Source organism: Erpetoichthys calabaricus, chromosome 15 (genome assembly GCF_900747795.2).
Source record: "Erpetoichthys calabaricus chromosome 15, fErpCal1.3, whole genome shotgun sequence".
Lineage (NCBI taxonomy): Eukaryota > Metazoa > Chordata > Cladistia > Polypteriformes > Polypteridae > Erpetoichthys > Erpetoichthys calabaricus.
In genome coordinates, this window is record NC_041408.2 from 60,274,962 (window position 1) to 60,295,859 (window position 20,898).

Consider the following 20,898-nt stretch of genomic DNA (forward strand, 5'->3'; position numbering starts at 1 on the left):
GAAATTTTCTGTTCAAGTCTTTCTCTGATAATCCCCTTTATCTGATAAGCATTTCGACAGTGAACTGCCAGTGGTTCAATAGCAGTGGTGACAAGGGGCATTAATACAGTATTTTTAATGTTTTCTTTGAATAGTTAATGCAGTTTTGATGGCACAAATTTCAGAAAACAAATTCAATTCTTGGTATTGCAAAACTTAAAAAGTTCCTTACCTGGACATCTGGGTGTCTTATTTGCTACAGCTGTGCCACTTATGGGCCGTCCATTTGGGGTGACGCACCAGCAGTATCCAGTGTAGCTGTGACATTGAACCTGAAATGATGTTTGGTTTAAACAAATACCAAAGTGAAAAACAGTAAATACACTTAACAACAGTACATACTATACAATGTGCTTAACAGAATTACAGTATTAAAGTATTCCAAACCATTTAATAGTTGAGTTTTCCGTTATCTAACCTACATACTCAAGTCCAGAGCATCCGGGTCAAGGCAGGGAGCAACCATAGACAGCCTCATTCACTCACTTTACTGAAACACACACCCACATTCAGCCATATAGGGACAATTTAGTGCCACTTGGCACTGTACCTCTGCAGTTGACCTGTTGTCCCCCAGGTTATCTTCTCCCTCATGCCAAAAATGTGTCTAGTTTCAGTGGGTTCTGGGTGGTCTTTTGGCCTTCGAACCCCTGCAGATTTAGATTTGTTTTTTTCCTTCAGCTTAATTTGAGTTTTTAAAAAATTAATTTCTGTCCTCCTGGCCATCTGACTTTACAATTGGATGCATCTTTGTTAAATATGATGTTATATATCTACTAATTATATATCTATTTTTATGTAAGCCTTTACTCATTTATTTTTTGTTGTTTTTTTATTACTGTTATTATCTAATTTTTGTTTGTTTTTCTTTTCTTGTAATGATTTCTTTGACACATTGTAAAACACTTCAATCTACATCCTGTGTGCCTTTCTAATACTAAAGAAAAACTGATATCTGCACACTGTTGCACGCCTCATCCTAATATTGTTCCAGATTTATAGAACTACTAGGAGACACTCAGACCCCTGGTTCCTTAAGAAAGGTGGTTCATGTACTTCTCACACAACACAGCACCCCTGTTCATCCTGATTAGGGAGACACCACCTTTATTGTGCCCTAATGGTTTATATGATGGTCATTTATGTTTGCAATGAAAACGATCATTTTGCTGGGGCAATGTGCTGCACTGACATTAGATGTCTCAGCAGTTTCTCTTCTACATACTTGTGCCACTTTTCTTTTCTTGTCAGACAAGTTGCATGGCTGTGCTGTCACTTGCCATGAGAAGTTCCCAAAGCCCAATAGAGTGACAAAGGAAGCCCACACCTACAATTATTTGGTTGTGAATGATTTTCTGTTACACTCGGATAGTATGACTTGCGTTGGTGATGAAAACGAACAGTTGGCCGGTGCAATGTGCTTTACTGTCGGCAGAGGTTGCTGCGGTTGTTTTCCTGTCAGCAATGCTGTGTGCCCTCAGTCTTTCCCTGTCAGCCAGGAAACCTAGCAGCATAACTGCTCACTGTGAGAAGGACTTGCAGCCCAATTAAGCAGCCAGCACCTCCAATTCTTGGGTCATGTTATGCATATAATATCATAAACTCTCGATTAATGCGCAGATTAAGGTTCAAAGCCCACTGGATTTCAAGTTTTTGTGTGTCAGACTTACAACCCTTAGCATTCTAGATATATATATATACTGTATATATATATATATATATAATATATATATATATATATATATATATATATATATATATATATATATATATATATATATATATATATATATTGGCACCCTGCCCGGGATTGGTTCCTGCCTTGTGCCCTGTGTTGGCTGGGATTGGCTCCAGCAGACCCCCGTGATCCTGTGTTCGGATTCAGCGGGTTGGAAAATGGATGGATAGAATATTCTATATATATATATATATATATGGTTGAAATAGTTTGCCCTCATTCTGGGCTCATCAGGCGTACACACTCCACTGCACTCCCTCTCGGGAATCGAACCTCGGACGTCAGCGCCAGAGGCGATGCCCCTAACGTTGCGCCACGGCGTGTGGTTCGTTTATTTGACAGCATGTAGATCGGGGTAATTACATTCACGGCATTCGTAGTCTGTGTCACAATCTGATTGTATGGGTGGTTACCTACCAGGTAACGCTTGTGGTTGGCCAGCAATCTGCAAACATCCGCCACGGTGCCCTCAGTTTGTGAGGATCTACATGCTGTCAAATAAACGAACCACACGCCGTGGCGCAACGTTAGGGGCATCGCCTCTGGCGCCGAGGTTCGATTCCCGAGAGGGAGTGCAGTGGAGTGTGTACGCCTGATGAGCCCAGAATGAGGGCGAAACACGTGTCGCGTACTCTTTGCATTTATTTGACAGTAAACTGTTTCAACCATTCTATGATCTGCTCCTCACAAACTGAGGGCACCGTGGCGGATGTTAGCAGATTGCTGGCCAACCACAAGCGTTACCTGGTAGGTAACCACCCATACAATCAGATTGTGACACAGACTACGAATGCCGTGAATATATATATATATATATATATATATATATATATATATATATATATATATATATATATATATATATATATATATATATAATATAACCTGACAAAATAGATTTAACTTCTTATTTTCTCTGTCAGTGGATGTGCTAATAATTAGTCGTGCATTATTTGGAATACGGTTTGTGTTCTCACCTAAGTGTTAAATTATGATATGAATATTTAAAGAGTTTGGTAAAATTGATAAGGGTTGCCACTTATTTGGTTGTTAAATATTAAAAGGATTTGCCAATCAGATAAAAGAATGATACGCCCTAAGCACTTAGTCTTCTTTTTTCCTCACCCAGATATTACAGACACAAAGGTAGATACCAAGATAATTTTGTAGGTGGTGAAGGTGTCACTGTTAAACAGTTCATTTTAGAATCTAATTTTAGAGTCGCAGTCCTGTTTAGGCAGCAGCGGTTCAAGGCATGACATTACCATACTCTATCACTGGTACTTTGCCCACAACACTCACACTCAATCACAATTTAGACTCAGTTACCTCCTCCGTGTTGGAATCAGGAAGAAAAACCAGTGGAGCGGAAGGAGAGAAACGTATGATCAAAGAATTTATTAGACAGTGAACCTGCAAAGTCAGATTGGACCAAATGAAAAAAAAGCAACTTACCTGGCTATATGTTCCATCATCATTGCATTCTGGTATAAATACTTGCGGAAAGACTTTTCTTGCTTGCTGCTGGGTGTATTTCCGCTCTGCCACACATCTAGAAACTTCTAAAAGAAAAGAAAAATAGAAATAGAAAAGAAAAATGTTATAAAATGTAGCTTTAATTATCCAGACTTTGAAAAACTCCAGAAGAACTGAGTGTTTCGGAAGTGGTTTTATTATACTGTGGCCTGGAAAACAACCAGACATCATGTTCTTATTAAAAAGAGTGCATTGCTACCCAGTATGATGGTGAGTGCTGAGCACTTAACGAGAAGGGCTGAAGACGTCTTTCTAATGGAGTGTATAAGATTACTATTAAAACACACCGCCGTGGCCCCTTAAGTATATTTAAAGTTGCTTGATAATGTTAACCTGCTTAAAGGTGTCTTTTATTAATTCATTCGTAACAAGGGTCTGTAACTAACTTATGCAAATGTCACACATGGCAGCAGGTTATCTTTTGTGGTGGGTTACAGCACAGTTTATTCTTATTCAGTCTTTCCAGATACAGTACATTTTAAATGCAAAAACAACTTATTTCTTACAAATACAGTATGTATATTGTATCTCATTTGGGATTTCGTATACTTGTGTTTTTATAATCACATATACACTGTGTTTTAAGTTATTTGTATTGCTTCATTGTTTGCAAGTCTGAATGATCATCAGTCTAATCCATAAAATTGACTCAATAATGACTGTTCTGTAGAATATCAAAATGCAGATTTTAGTGATTGGACCAAATGGTCTCCCTGTATTTCCTTTAAACAGACAAAAATACAATGCAAAAAACTCCAATAAATACCTAAAGAAATTTCCATACATTTGATACAGTACAGATGTCTGTGTCATAATGGTAAAATAGCTAAGCCATTTCTGCAGTCATATTCACATCTCACCTTAGAGCGATTCTCTCATTTTTGAGCATTCCCATCTTCCTTCATGCTTCAAACTGCACTGAATATGTGCTGGCATTACTGTATTACAAACTGCATAACAAATAATAGACACTTCAATCAGACTAATTGTGCTAACTAAGATTGTATCTGAGACAGCAGTGCCACTAAAGAAGCATTTGAAGAAACAATCGAACATGACCTGAAATCTACAAAGCCTGCTTGGTAACGATGAAAAGCAACATTGGAACTTTTGAAGGCAATAGTATGACAGGCCTTTGGGAATGTATTTTATAAGAATAATGGAAATCAAATTACATGGTACACAGACTCACAGAGGGTACATTTTAAGATTCAATTTACAAATTAGTTTTTATTCAATTTTATGGTGCAATGATATTGTTAATTACTCAAAAAACAAAGTACAAAAAGGTATTGTAAATGTGATGACAAGAACCACTTTAAACTCAGATTTCACTTTATTCAAGAAGTATATCCTAAATGAATTTTCCTGACTGGAACATCTTTTACAGCCGCGGCAGTAGATTTTTTTAACTCCAGCCAAGTAAATCAATCTGCTTCCCTAAAATATGGAGAAAAATCACACCAGACTTGGGAGGAAGACTACAAAATGCAAATTAGAAGAGAGAAAGAACTTTTGCGTGGGTGGCACGGTGGCGCAGTGGGTAGCGCTGCTGCCTCGCAGTTAGGAGACCCAGGTTTGCTTCCCATGTCCTCCCTGTGTGGAGTTTGCATGTTCTCCCTGTGTCTGTGTGGGTTTCCTCCAGGCGCTCCGGTTTCCTCCCACGGTCCAAAGACATGCAGGTTAGGTGGACTGGCGATTCTAAATTGTCCCTGTGTGTGCTTGGTGTGTGTGTGTGCATGCCCTGCGGTGGGCTGGCGCCCTGCCCGGGGTTTGTTTCCTGCCTTGTGCCCTGTGTTGGCTGGGATTGGCTCCAGCAGACCCCCGTGACCCTGTAGATAGGATATAGCGGGTTGGATAATGGATGGATGGAAGAACTTTTGCATGCTGAACAGAGATGCAAGGAAGGCAGACAGCCTGGTGTTAGATGAGACAATGATGATGAACCATACTGAGTTTCCAGTCACAACGTTGGGCATCATGCACATAATCCTAGGTAGAACTGCAGATTAAGCTAAATATTCAACCCTCGGTGGAATTTTTCAGGTTTCATTGTTATACAACATTGAATCACAGCAGATTTATTTTGGTATTTTGGGCTGGTGGTAAGGCTGTCCTCCTGGCAATTCAAGTAATCTTTGCTTCCTTTTGGGAGACTGGCATCATCCCAACTGACCGGAAAACGGGACTTGTCGTCCCTATCTGGAAAGGGAAGGGTGGATCGACAGGATTGCAAAAACTACAGTGGGATAACACTGCTCTCGGTGCCGGGTAAGGTCCTTGCTAGGGTCGTCCTCAATAGGATCTTTGATCACTTGCTCACCTACCAGCAACTGGAACAGTCTGGTTTTACACCCTAAGAAGTCTACTATCGACCGCATCCTGGCACTGACGGTTTTCATGGAGCGCAACCACGAATATCGTCAGTTTCTTTGCAGCCTTCGTTGATTTTCGTAAAGCGTTCAACTCAGTTGATTGAGCTGCCCTGTGGGACATCCTGAGGGTTCGCGGGATCCCCTCGAGGTTGCTGGATATCATGGCTGGCCTGTACACTGGTACTGTGAGTGCTGTGCAGAGTGAAGGCAGAACCTCTGCGTTTTTCCCAGTTGATTCTGGGGTTCATCAGGTGTGTGTTCTGCTCCTACTCTGTTTAATACTTGTATGGACTGGGTGTTGGGCCAGGTTGTGGGGTCCAGCGACTGTGGAGCATCTGTTGGTGAAGAAAGATTCACAGATCTTGACTTTGTTGACGATGCTGTGATCTTCGCGGAGTCAATGGAGGCTCTGATCGGGGCGCTCGAGAGACTGAGCAAGGAGTCTGAGTGTCTGGGCTTGCGAGTGTCCTGATAAAAACCAAGATCCAGGCCTTTAATGACCTCTTGGGCACAGCCAACAGCACTGTGTCTGTTTGTGGAGAGAGTGTGGACCTTGTCAAGAGGTTTACTTACCTTGGCAGTGACATTCAAGTCTCTGGTGACTCTACCTATGAAGTCAATAGATGGATTAAGAGAGCCTGGGGGGGTCATGAGCTCGCTGGAAAGGGTTGTGTGGCGCTCCCGATATCTATGCAAAAGGACGAAGGTCCAAGTCTTTAGAGTCCTGGTGCTTCCTGTCTTGCTATATGGTTCCAAGACATGTACACTATCCAGTGACCTGAGACGAAGACTGGACTCCTTTGGTACTCTGTCTCTCCGGAAAATCCTTGGGTACCGTTGGTTTGACTTTGTGTCGAATGAGCGGTCGCTCATGGAGTACCGAATGAGGCACATTACCTGCATTGTGAGGGAGCATCAGTTACGGCACTATGGCCATGTGGCAAGTTTCCCCGACGGTGATCCGGCTCATAAGATCCTCAATGATGGGGACCCGAGTGGCTGGACCAGGCCAAGGGGTCGCCCACGTAACACCTGGCTGTGGCAGATAGAGGGTCATTTCTGGAGGGTGGGACTGGACCGCGTGTCTGCCTGGGGAGTTGCCAACCGAAATCCCGAGTTGTTTCATCGTGTAGTGGGCGCGGCAACACACTGTACCAGTGCATGCTCCCCAACTTGACTTGACTTTACAGAGATCTCTTTACATTTTGACATTAAAGAGTCATTTTCTGTTGATCAGTGTCAAAAAAGTCAAATCTACTATGATTCATTGTTGTATAATAATAAAATGTGAAAAATTCCAAGGGGGAGCATGCTATTTATATGTGCTGTATGCAAGAATTTTCTTTTTTGTTTGTTTTTGTTTAGTATAAGTTTTATAAATATAAAATAGTATAAAATCTACTGCCTGTGAGTTGCCTTTGCCACTGGGGAGTGTCTCATTGTCAATGTAAACAGCCCGTCTCTTTGCCCCACACCCTGCCAAATGCTGATATTTGTGGCTTTTTGTTTTGCTAGCTGGACTAATCACCCCACAACAATTTATAGTAGAGAGACTTCATTTTTTTTTTACTTCTTAAGAAATTTGGGTCCTAGCCCAAACACCAGCAAAGCTGAGTAAACATTTTTAGACGCCCACAATCTTCTAATTGCTTGGAGTGATTGATAAGCAATAAGGCAGTTAATGATAGATGTTGAGCCCTAATGTGTATTTCAGAGTGGAGATGGGATCATTTGTAGGAGCACGTGTGTACTATAATGTGGTAGACTAGGTGTGTTGTTAATGAAAAGTCAACATCCTTGAAAAAACACAAACTATTTTTCTTTCATTTTTTTTGGTAACTGTACCAAAACCACATTTTTTCACTATGTAACTAGAACTGGATTCTAGATGTACTTCAGAACATAACTGCATGAGTTCTTAAATTAAATTTTTTAGCTCACAGTGCTTTCAACCACAGCAGCAGATGCATAATTACATTTGAGACTGTATCATGAGTTCAAGTCCAAGGAAAGAAAATTTGCATCGCAAGCACGAGGTAACCACCGGATTTTTCAATTTCCTACTTCAATTCATTTGCCACAAATAATTATTACAACACTTACGTTCATCAACAAATGTTCATGCATCACGTTATCCTTCTAGTCAATAGTTCCAAGCCAAACATAAAAATGGACTGTGAAGCCCATTTTCTTGATGTTTTCCATTTTTTATTTTCAAGATGGTCAGTGCATTTCGCTGGAAATTAGAGCCGTCCACTTCCTGAAGAATCCTCAAGCATCAGTGGAAAAAGTTTCAGACAGCAAAGCTTGGCTTATAGGAAACAAATGTGATGCCTGCTTGACATCTCCAGGCTCAGGGAGGTTTCAGGGACCAGCTGGCTGCAGAACAAGCCTTCTGTGTGCTTTCAACCACAATAACAGTTGCAACTAATTTTTTTGAGGGCTTGCAAGACTCCTATTTTCCAGGGGCTTGTGTGAGATCTAAAGCCACTTATTGGATACGTTGCCTGAAATAAACAAAGAATCTTTTATTCGATCTACTATTGCTTCCTAGCTGGAATCCTGTGAGATATGACTTTCAAGTGCCAAATCCAGTGCGGCTGTTAGTTGTCGCTCAGGTTCTCTAGCAAGCCATGAAATCAGTTTTCTACCATCTAGTTTTTTTTTGGGGTTTTTTTTGCACCATTATTCATCTGACAGAAGCGTAGAAAGTGTGTCAAAAAAGACAGCCACATCTGGGTAGAGCATGGAAAATACAGGCAGTCAAAGAAGACATCCGAATGGCCTGACCTTTCTTTATTTGTATAGTGGCAGAAAGAAAGAAAGAAAGAAAGAAAGAAAGAAAGAAAGAAAGAAAGAAAGAAAGAAAGAAAGAAAGAAAGAAAGAAAGAAAATTCAACATTGCAAACAATTTCACAGTATTTTACAGAAATGCTAGAATATATTTCTATGTTATGACTTAGTGTACACATAATTAGCATGAAATCAAATTAATCCTGAATGTCTGGGCGATAGACTAAACATGGATTATTTTGTTTTTATATGTGATCATGAAAATATTTTATGACATATTGGATTCATCAATCATGTGTTGTACTAATCTTATTGATTTCATTTTGAAACAAAAGAAATAAAGTTGCATGCAGTATATATTCATGCATCCATTTAATAAACCCTTGAGGGAACTGTCACTAGCAGAACAATAATGTAGGCCTGGACCATTTGCAAAGCTTTGGACATTTTAATACAGTTCTAAATAAATCTAATTTATCCATTTAAAGGCCATGGGGAACTGCTGTGCAACTCGTCAGTTTTTGGTTGTTCCCCCTTATTTTTGGCTCTCTAGATCCCCCACAAAAAAATCTCATTTGTAGTCCATTTTTTGATATTTTTTGAAAGAAATTACACCCTTATAATCGAGAAAAGCCAATAAATGTTGTCTGTTCACAAAGAGTAACCATAATACCAGTAGGTTTACCTGTTTTGCAGATTTTCCTTAAGTGTGCCTTACTTTCGGAAACATAGCACAAGTGGAATGGGGTGAAAAGTGTAATTGTAGCTGTTTATTTTAAACATTGTTACTTGGAGGTTTTATACACTGTGAGATTGAATTTCTTCTTTATACAGTTAGGTTCATGAGTATTTGGACAGTATCACAATTTTCATAATTTTGGCTCTGCATGCCACCACAATGGATTTGAAATTAAGCAATCATTATGTGATTGAAGTGTAGGCTTTCAGCTTTAATGTAAGGGGTTTACCAAAAATATTGTGCGAGATATTTAGGAATGACAGCTATTTTTATACATGGTCCCCTATTTTCAGGGGCTCAAAAGTATTTGTACAAACAAACAAAGTCATGAATAAAACGATCATTTTCAACATTTGTTTGAAAATCCTTTACGGTCAATGATTGCCTGATGTCTGCAACCCATGGCCATCTCCGAGTGCTGGGTTTCCACTCAAGGCCATTAAAGAATATTCCACTTCTTTGCTTTGAAAAGCACTTGCTTTGCTTTCACGATATGTTTTGGCTTATTGTCCATCTGTACTGTGAAGTGTCATCCTATCAGTTTTGCAGCATTTGGCTGAATCTCAGCAGACATTAGAGCCCTGTAGACTTCAGAATTCATCCTGCTACTTCCGCCAGCAGTCACATCATCAGTAAACACCAGCGACTGACTTCCATTCACAGCCATGCATGGTCATGCCATAAAACTACCCCTACCATGTTTCACAGATGATGTGATATTCTTTCGGATCATGAGCCATTTCTTCTTTTCTCCATACTCTTCTCTCTCCAACATTCTGCTATAAATTGATCCTAGTTTCCATTGTCCAAAGAAAATTGTTCCAGAACTGGACAGGCTTTTAAACAATGTCTAACCTGTCCTTCTTATGCTTGAGGTTTACCAGTGGTTTGCACTTTGTGGTAAACCCTCTGTCTTTACTTTCATGAAGTCTTCTCTTGATTGTAGACTTTGGCAATGATAGGTCTACCTCTCAGAGAGTGTTCTTGATTTGGCTAAATGTTGTGAAGGGGATCTTCTTCACCAAGGACAGAATTCTGTAGTCATCCCTGCACAGTTGTCTTCTGTGGTTTTCCAGACCTTCTTGTGTTACTGAGTTCACCAGTGCGTTCCTTCTTTTTAAGAATATACCAAATGGTTGATCTGACCAATCCTTATGTTTCTGCTAACTCTCTGAAGGGTTTCTCTTCTTTTCTCAGCCTAATGATGGACTGTTTTTACTTGCATGGGCATTTCTTTGAACCTCAGATTGAAAGTTCACAGTGACAGTTTCCAAAAGCAAATTCCACACTTGGAATCAATTCCAGACCTTTCACCTGCTTAATAATTAATGAAATAATGAGGAAACTGCTCCAAACTGGCTATGGAACAGCTTGTCAGTTAAATGTCCAAATGCTTTTGAGCCCTTTGAGAATGAGGGGGCTCTGCAGAAAAATGGCTGTCATTCCTAAACTGCTCATACAATACTTTTGGTAAACCTCTGAAATTAAAGCTGAAAGTCTACACTTCAATCACGTAATGATTGTTTGATTTCAGATCCATTGTGGTGGCATACAGATCCAAAATTCGGAAAATCATGTCACTGTCCAAATACTTATGGACCTAACTGTATCTATATACAGCTCACAGATGACACTCTAGATTGTACATATTTGAATCTTGCCTGTATATTCCCGATCAGTGTGCAGCATAAAACTATACAATATCTGGAAACGAAGGCAGCAACACACACCAGAAACTTAAATTTTGAGAACCTGCCTAAAGAATACAGATTTTAAGGTTGATGTGTATGTGTGTGTTTACATGCATATTGGTATGCTCAGTTTAGTACCACTCTTCAGCGCAAGCATTGTGTATCCATCCAATATTGCAGCCTTCTTTGCACAGATAACTGGACATGTTGTTACTGCTAACATACTACATTAATTTTCATACTCCATTTGCCATTTCCTCCATCTGCATCACTCAGCAAACTTTATATTTTTTAGTATTTATTTATTGCTACTAGTTTTGACACATGACCATGCAGATGTTACATGGTTTAGAGCAAAATTAAAGCAAAATGTCCTGATATAGAAAAGCAAGTAAAACTAATTCTCAATTATGACAGTGTTTACTCAAAATATTGTATATGAGGAATTATTTTCTGCTTAAATATGTTATTTAAATCAATAAAGAGTTACATGAGCATACAACTTACATGTATATGTTACGACCAAAACCCAAAATCGGCCAAAGCAGGAAGTGTCTGGCCAAATTGGGAAATGGCCAATGTTGCTGTAAATTGACCGGCCAATGTCCGATCTGTTCCTTGATTTCGGGATTTGGCCAGCCAGTTTGTGAAATGGCACGGGGCGATCGGCCAAAGTCAGAAAAAAAAAATCATGAGCAGTGATTTGTTGCACACTTAGTAGTGTAATTGCATCGAGTGTAGCCTTGGCGGCTGTTGTTCAAAAAGCGGACGCCACTTTGTTGTTTCACAATAATTAAAATTAGGTATATAAGTAGGTTTCACATTTCTGTTATCATTTTAGCCTTAAAATAGTGACTTAACATCCATCCATTATCCAACCCGCTATATCCTAAATACAGGGTCACGGGGGTCTGCTGGAGTCAATCCCAGCCAACACAGGGCACAAGGCAGGAAACAAACCCTGGGCAGGGCGCCAGCCCACCGTAGGTGACTTAACATCAGGGACCTACTTTATTGGCCTTAAGGTTAGTGTTTGGGCGAGGGGAAGGCCGTCTCAAGTGGCGTCCGCTTTCTGAACAAGTGCAGAATGGAAAACTCACTTCTGAATCTGTATCTGAGAGTTTTTAAGCATCTTTGCACCTTGAGCGGACAGTTTTACATCAGTGCATCAGATTTTGGCCAGGGAGTTCTTGTCACTTCACGAAATGACCGGCCAAAGTAGCATATACACTGGTCATTTCTAGTAATTCGGACTTTGGCCACACCTCGCGGCCAAAATGCGAAAAGGCCCGGCAATTCAGGAACTGGCTGAATTTCAGGTTTTGGCCATAGCATATACATAGAAGCATGTTAAGTGTACAAGTTATTTACCCATTTTCTCATTCTCTATTTGTGCTTGCAACCATAAGCACTGTGCACCCATCCAATGTTACAGCAGCCCTAAGCATAAAGGGAAGAAAAGCTTGACTGGAGAGATGCAAGTTTCAAAACCGAAGAAACAAAGTGAGGGATCCAGAGCCTTGTTTCGCTCCAGAAGATATAACCTTCGGCCACTTCTTTCCAGTATGTTCTTTCTAGTGTTTGACATTGATCAATAAAATGGACAAACTCATTGATGTACTAAAGGTTTAAGAGTTGTAATTTCAATGGTAAGTTTGCAACTTATACTCAATCAGAGATCAAGATACTATACTATTTACTATTTTAAAACCTTATTATCTGAAACCATAGAAAAAATTATCAGAATTGGAATTGCATTAATAGTATGTAGCTAATTGATGAAATAAAAATACACACAAACAGTGTCATTTGACATCTGAACTCCATCTATCAGTGGATGTAAAAATTATGGTATTTATATAACTACTGTAGCTGAGAAGCAAGGACACTGTCAAGACAAATTTAGCACAGAAGAGCTCTAGATATTCATGGTGGTGAAGAAGCATGAGTTAGTAAACTGCTACAAAATCAGTACCAAATACTTTCTTGATATGCAATTTCAGTTGCCTTTTCTGGGTGGGTTTTTGGCATCATAGGACGAAACTTGACCGCAGGTATTGCAATACTGAAGAGATTATTGCAGTGAGAAACTCTTGCCAGGTTCACATGTTTAATACAAAAAATCTTAAATTGCTTCTTCAATTCAATTCTTCTTTTTACAGATAACTGTCTTAATTTCCCATAAGGTTATTAACATTTCATAATATAAATTTCGAAACACAGATGGAGTGCATATTCATTGTAACAGTCGTAAAGGAGGTCTGGTCTGCTTTTATATAAAGAGTTCATTTCTAAATAATGTCAAGGTTTTTAAAAGAAGTCTTTTGTCTTATTGTTTGATTTGATAAATAATTAAACATTAGTTTCACATTATTTTATTCATATTTTTGTTAAGTTAGTTATTATATTTTGCTGATTAGTATTATTTATCAGCATTCATGCTTTCAAGGTCAGCATAACCTCATTATATTGTTACGCAGATGCACACATCCAATTATGTTAAGTACATCTTTATTATTTTGCACAAAAAGCAAAAGGGCTCAGATAACCTTTCAGTTTTTTTGATTTACTTTAGAAAGATATAGCTTATCTGGGTAGCAGTTTTCAATGGAGTCATTAAACATCTTCTTTCTTTGCTAGCGGATTTTCTTCCATTGTTCATGAGTACCTGTGCTATTTTGTGCATTTGCTGTTGTCAGAATCTTTGCAAAAAAAAAGAAAAACAGATCTAAATGGCAAATTTTATTTCTTGTGAATGGCTGCAATACACCTTAAAGGTGAAAAAGTTTACTATTTAAAGTGTAAAAATGATTATTATGCAAGAAGTCAAAAGATCAGCAACCAAACAAAAGGGTAAAAGAATCCCAAAGATCAAAAGTTGGAAAGTAGTTTTCTCTCATGGACATACATTATAATCACATACACATACAAGAATGGAGAGCACACCCCATAATGATCCATGACATTATACCCAACAAGCCAACAAGCTTCCAAACAGTGATACTTGAAAACATCACTTTTATGACTTAACACAAAGACTTTACTTCTTAACAGTTGTTTTTGAGCACTGTGTCTTGAAGCACTAAGACAACGTTAACATAAGCAGAGGCTTTGAAATACAAGTGAAGCAAGCCCTTGTGGGCTTTACCTATGGCTGCCAGTTGGCTCCTGGGCCTTTTGAGACTCTAACACACACACACACATGCATACTGTTCCTTAATCTGTGTCCCAGCAGTAATATTTATATTTGTTTCATAGGCAATCATTTGAAATATCTCATTAAAAACAGAACTGTTCTGTCCAAAGAGGTGTAACGGCCGACCCCTTTACCCAGCCGGCAGCTACACTTCCAAGACCTGTGGCTTGGATAATCGACTGAGAAATAATCTAACTATCAAGCCGTACTTCTAACAAATTAAACTTTTCCCCCACAATCGACGGTGAAAAGATAAGTACAAAAACAGGATGTAAAATTAAACGGATTATATGTATTAAGTGAATTGACATGCAAAAAATAGAAACATATAAATATAAATATCCCTCCACCCCAGCAATAACAAGACACCACCAAGTATATATATACAACAAAAACCCTCCCTTGTCCCTGTAACAAATAAACACACAACACGAATAACAACAATGACTGATAAACTGAAAATGAATGAGAACGTGAGTCTGGTAATAAAGAAACTGTCCTGAAAGCGGTTGACTGAATTAGTGAAATTGCGTTGTTTGATTCTTCCCGGAAAAAATGGAACAGCCTCACCATGAATCCTCGTGTGTGTGGTGGATGATTAAGTCCTACCCCGGGGTCTCTCGTGGTGAGGTCCTTGAAGCAAATCCGGCAGATGGAAAAACAAACTGGATGGATAAGCGCGATATGGAAAACAACAGGTTCAGTTTGCTCATGGTCGTGATTGTGAAAAAAAAAATCTCCTTCTCTCCTCTCCTCTTCCTTCTCCTCCTGCTGGCTTAAATAGTCCTGTGACGGCTGTGATTGATTAATTGTAAACAGGTGTTTTCCAGGTTTGTGGCTGTGGTCTCCTTCCATCATCCGTCCCCCTTTACGGGGACGGCATTAACTGATACACAAACAGTAAACGGGACAATGTCACTCAGAACTGACATTTAACACTAACTATGTGGCCCCGCTACAGAGGGACAGTGCATTTACTAATTTGGTTGGCATTTATGAACCCTCATATAAGTGCTACTGTCTCACTGATGATATTGGAAGTATATTCCAGTAGCTCAGAATACCCAGGCTTTGCATTCTTCATTTTGGCATAGTTTAACCATTTGACTTTGAGGTTTGAACACCCCAAATACAAACAGCTGGTGATGTGTGCTACCACCGAGGGAAAAACCATGGGGCATTGCTTTACCACAATGTCAGACGCTCACTTACTATGCTGTTTTGCAGGCCCCTTCTAGGTAATTCAAACCATGCAATAAATTTTCTTGAAGTTATCTTACCATAAGACGTTAGAGTCTAGTAAATCGAAAACAATATTACTGCTTAAGTAGAATAGAGTGTCTGTGAAGAGATTGCAGAACTTGCTGGATTCAACACTCGGAGGCATGTTCAGGGACAAAATGAGCACACTACAGTAATATGTTGTTTTCTGATGGGAAAAATGCATTTCTACTAAAACAATTATGAAATGCAAACAATGACACACCTAACTTTAATAAAGAACGGCAAAGGTTTCCGAAGTTAAAGAAGAGTAGACAAGGCAGAAATTCACATTGATTGGTTCATTGCATAGGGACGGACTGCAACCACATAATATCTCAGGAACGTTTAGGCCTTTTTTTTGGAAAAAAATGGAACATCTAAGTAACTATTATTAATTCCCCCTTGCCTCCAAGTGTTCCCCAGATGCATAATCCCTTGAATGGACTGCACTTAAAACCTAAAAGTCACACTACCCCCATAGAGATCCCTGCTTTATAGTCTTGTACCATCTCATCCTCTTCCTCTGATTTTCTTTATGGCATCAACACAATTAAATACATAAGAAGGTACATCAGCATTCTGTGGGTTTCATTCTACATCTCATTTTTAGGTAGAATTCAGAGAGGAGCAAGATTAATGACTGGGTCATCAGGGTTCAAACATCTGTGCAATAGACATGGACATTGGACATTGGACATTCTAAAAAAGCTTAATAAACTCTTTAATGACCCTGTTCATCATCAACAAAAATGCTGTATCAGCAGTTTGCAAAGCACAGCAAAATAAAAGTAATGCAATGAAAAAGACCCTGTGTACCTTAATAAATAGTTCAAAAGGATAAATATTCCCAAAAATAAAATAATTACTCATTTGTCTTTAACCTTACTGTATATTTTTTATTTGTCTGATTTTTTTATTATTCAGTTGTCATATGACCAGCCTAATTTCTTAATCAGACATATTGCTATTTAGCTTGGCCTATTCATAAATAAGTGTAGATGTCTGCTGAGCCAAGTGACCATTGAATGTTACTAAGGCTCTTGTAAAGTTTTTGATGGTAGCATCAATGCACACTGTTATGTGAGAAAGAGAAATATGCACATGAGTGACAGACCAACAAAGCATGAAAATCTCAGAGACTAAAGATGACCTTTTCTTTAGACCATGTTGGTACCCAGTTGGTAGCCTAGTGAACAAAGGGTCCCAGGCAATCCAGTGAATTCAGTATATCATAACAGATCTCGTCAATCACTACAGGTATACTACTATAAACTGTTAGAAAATTCTGCAATAGCAATGCATATCTTCTAAATATCCCTATGCTGTCTCCAGCAAATTAACAGTTATTTTTTTTCTGAAAGCTTCCCTTATGAACCTTGCTTTTCCAAATTTTTCAGAAGCCTTACTAATTGTCTGTTGACCTCATCTCATCTTTGGGCACTTAACAGTTTAAAGTAATCACCTTAAACCTTTAATTTTATGTTCAGTGTTTATGTCTGTGACCATGGCCATCTACAATTAACTCAGTCCAGGCATTGTATAAAGTCAGACGACTAGCTCACTTTACTGTGCTTTATGATTTCTGTTAAGATTATCGTACATGTTCTGGTACTTTACTTTTCAGTTATACAAAGGTGAAATGAAGTTTGGGTTAGAGATTTTCTTCCCTCACTTTGGAAATAAAAATTGTTCCATCACTAACCACTAGAGTTAGGGGGGGTAAAAATGATAATAGCTCAGTTTTGCTATACTCCTTGTAGTGATAGCAACAATACAATGAAGAAAAGCATCTAAATTATTTTTCTTCATTTTTGTTCCACCTAGAGTTAGAAGTGAGAATATATATATACACCAGAGCTACTTTACAGTTAACAATCTGTTGGGTTAGGGTTAGGAGCATGTGCTGATAGCATGTTGGAAATGACAAAAATTATACATTTTCATAGTGCATGAATAACAAAATTCATTCAAATGTAGGTCCTGCCACAAATAATAGCAAATTAATTATTTATTCCAACAGTTGGAATAGTGTTTCCTATAGTAAAAACAATGTTCAAGCTTACTTAGTGCTTTTGTGTTCATTTTGGTTTTCACAACATCATAGTAAAGAAAGAATTCAATATGAAGCACACAATTTGTTATGAGGCACCATTTTAGGACATAATTCTTAACAGTGCATACCCTCCATACTGTACCACATACAATGTATTGTGAATTTTTTGAATATTTGTGAATTTCCCCTTGGGATTTGTGAATTTCCCCTTGGGATTAATAAAGTATGCCTCGCAGTTAGGAGACCCGTGTTCGCTTCCCGGGTCCACCCTGCGTGGAGTTTGCATGTTCTCCCCGTGTCTGCGTGGGTTTCCTCCCACAGTCCAAAGACATGCAGATTAGGTGGATTGGTGATTCTAAATTGGCCCTAGTGTGTGCTTGGTGTGTGGGTGTGTTTGTGTGTGTGTCCTGCGGTGGGTTGGCACCCTGCCTGGGATTGGTTCCCTGCCTTGTGCCCTGTGTTGGCTGGGATTGGCTCCAGCAGACCCCCCGTGACCCTGTGTTCGGATTCAGCGGGTTGGAAAATGGATGGATGGATTAATAAAGTATCTATCTATCTATCTATCTATCTATCTATCTATCTAACTATCTATCTATCTATCTATCTATCTATCTATCTATCTATCTATCTATCTATCTATCTATTATCTATCTATCTATCTATCTATCTAGTGAAATGTATCCATAATGTCAAGTCAGTCAGTCAGTCATTTTCCAACCCACTATATCCTAACATAGGATCACGGGGGGTCTGCTGGAGCTAATCCCAGCCAGCACAGGCCGCAAGGCAGGAACAAATCCTGGGCAGGGCGCTAGCCCACCGCAGGCATACATAATGTATTGAAGTGAAAAGTATACAGTCTGTATACTAACTAACACATGTACTAAATATTAAAAAGCAAACACTATATAATGAAATGCCTAAAATTTATAGCAAATCACACATTCATGAGCTCCTCCATAAGCCTTCATTGGTCTCATTGAAATTAGCTAAAATTCATATACCCGCTTACACTGAAGAAAACAAAAACAAAAAAAAAAATCCATAGAACATGGAACATTTATATTTATTTGAGAGTTTTTAGCACATTTTCTTTGTGCATAAAAAACACAACAACTTATGGATAAAAAAGTAACTTAAAAATGGACATGTACCTCATGGTAACCTACATGCTTGTATCCCCAGGTATTTTAAACATTCATGTTTATGCTGCATATTCAAACAATTTTTAATTTTGAAATATTCTAATGTCAATTAATGGTTGATAGGCATGTCATAAATTTAAGGGCTAATCTTACAAAGGACTCTCCCAACATAAAGGTCAGATAAAGTCCCAATGTGTGTCTTATGTGCTGTAACTGAATATTCCCAGTCTTACTCTTTAGAATGCTGAGATAGTTGAAATCCATATCTGCTATTAAAAAACTGAGTAGCATGGATTGAGTTTCTCTGACTTGATGTAAGAGATTGACTCTTTGCCCTATAAGGATATGATTTCAACTTTAATGTCAGTCAAATCACAAAAAAATTAATATATTGCAATTTATTGCGGAGCTGAATTGTAATTCTTAATATATTGTAATACCTAAACAAAACTGTAAGATTATTGTTTCATAATCCAAGTAATGGTAGTTATAGTAATATAATAGTGATGTTAGTATCAGGGCCCTGACAATTCCCACCTTTCCTTACTGCTACACATTAGCTAATCTTTTTAAGCTTCAAAAGTTCATCCTGCTAATCAGTTACCTACCTTCCATATCATTGTTCATAAAATACTGTGTAGCCTGTTGTGAGCTGAAAATTTTATAAATAAGTCAGATATTTTTAATAGCAGAAAACACTCTTATTAAAAACAGAGCTGGATTCATGTATCTGACAACTGTTGAATGACTGCAGTAGGCTATACCGAAACCTTTTCAATGAATAAAGGTGATGCACAAAAATAAGTCACATACCATATATACTTGCGTTTAAGTTCTCCCGCAGATAAGTCGGGACATGATTTTACTGTATAATTTCTGGTATTTTATAATGTCAGTTGTATAAGTCAAATGCGAAAACTCACGCTATTGGTCCAAGAGATTATAATATGCTAACACCCACCTGAGAGAGTAACCACGGAGCACACTGCCTTTTTTTCTATATATTGTGCCTATGTGACCACATGGTGATACCCAAACTATTCCAAGGTGACGTTTAAACTGTTTTGTGTTTTTTGTATCTCACACCCTCATACACCTTTATCGTAAGAGCAACCCTTATCTACGATGGAGCGTTTGATCAGAAAAAAATATGAAGCTGGTTTTAAATTGAATGTCTTTGAAGTAGCAAAGAAATTGGTAACTGCACTGCTGCAACAAAATTCGATGCGTCTGAGAAACTGATGCAAGATTACAGGAGGCAAGAAGATGTAAAAAAAAAAAAAATAAAGTGTCGCATTTTTGAACTGGCGTATAAGTCAGGGTCTGATTTTATGATCGATTTTTCGGGTTTCAAGACCTGACTTATACGTGAGTATATATGGTACTTATTTATGTATAGATAGATAGATAGATAGATAGATAGATAGATAGATAGATAGATAGATAGATAGATAGATAGATAGATAGATAGATAGATAGATAGATAGATAGATAGATAGATAGATAGATAGATAGATAGATAGATAGATAGATAGATAGATAGATCCACTGTAGCATTTCAGTATTAGTGTGTCAGAGTGGCGATGTGCAGCATTGTTTATAATGGCATTCAGTTTTGTTTTGTCTCCTTTGCTACGAATTCCAGGGGGTCTAGAGTGCATCCCATAACTAAGTTTGCCCTTCTAATTAGCTTGTTGATTCAGTCAGCCTCTACTGAAGTGATGTTACCAGCCCAGCACACCATAGAATAGAAAATCACACTGGTCATCACAGAGTTGTAGAAAATGTGAAGGATGTCACTTCCCACATTAAAGAAATGGTTTCCTAAGGAAAAATAGCCTACTTTGCCCTTTCTTATATAGTTCCTCTGTGTTATGAGGCCAGTCCAACCTGTCATTGCTGTGGACCCCTAAGTATTTCTAGGAGTGGACCACCTCTACATCCACTCCTTGCATAGTGACCAGACATAGAGGCTGTTTGGTGTGGTGAACATCAATAACCAGTTCCGTGGTTTTGCTGATGTTAAGTTGCAGACATTTCTCTGCACCAAGAAACAAAGTTCTCCACTTGACTACTATACTTTTTCCTATCCGCCTTATCATATACCCTATAAATGAAGAGTCATCTGAGAATGTCTGTAAGTGGCATGACCTGGTGTTATATTTATAGTCTGAGGAGTACGGAGTGAAGAGAAAAGGAGACTGGACAGGACCTTGTGGTGCTCCAATGTTACCCACACAGTCCTTGAGCCTCACAAACTAACCAACAGATAGCCCATTATCCAGAACACCATGGGCTCATTCACCTGAGCTTACCACTTAGCAGGGAGG

General features: G+C 38.6%; 1 protein-coding gene across 4 annotated transcripts in view; it reads right to left on the bottom strand.

Annotated features, from left to right (window-relative positions):
- Nucleotides 1-20,898, bottom strand: part of smoc2 (SPARC related modular calcium binding 2) — a 243,248-nt gene that overhangs the window by 105,187 nt on the left and 117,163 nt on the right. For all 4 annotated transcript variants that reach the window (XM_028820455.2, XM_028820457.2, XM_028820456.2 and 1 more), the window contains exons 3-4: nucleotides 3,233-3,339; nucleotides 212-311 (exon numbers count right to left, since the gene is read on the bottom strand). In XM_028820455.2, coding sequence (XP_028676288.1) covers nucleotides 212-311; nucleotides 3,233-3,339 — 207 coding nt within the window. The remainder of the gene's footprint in view (nucleotides 1-211; nucleotides 312-3,232; nucleotides 3,340-20,898) is intronic.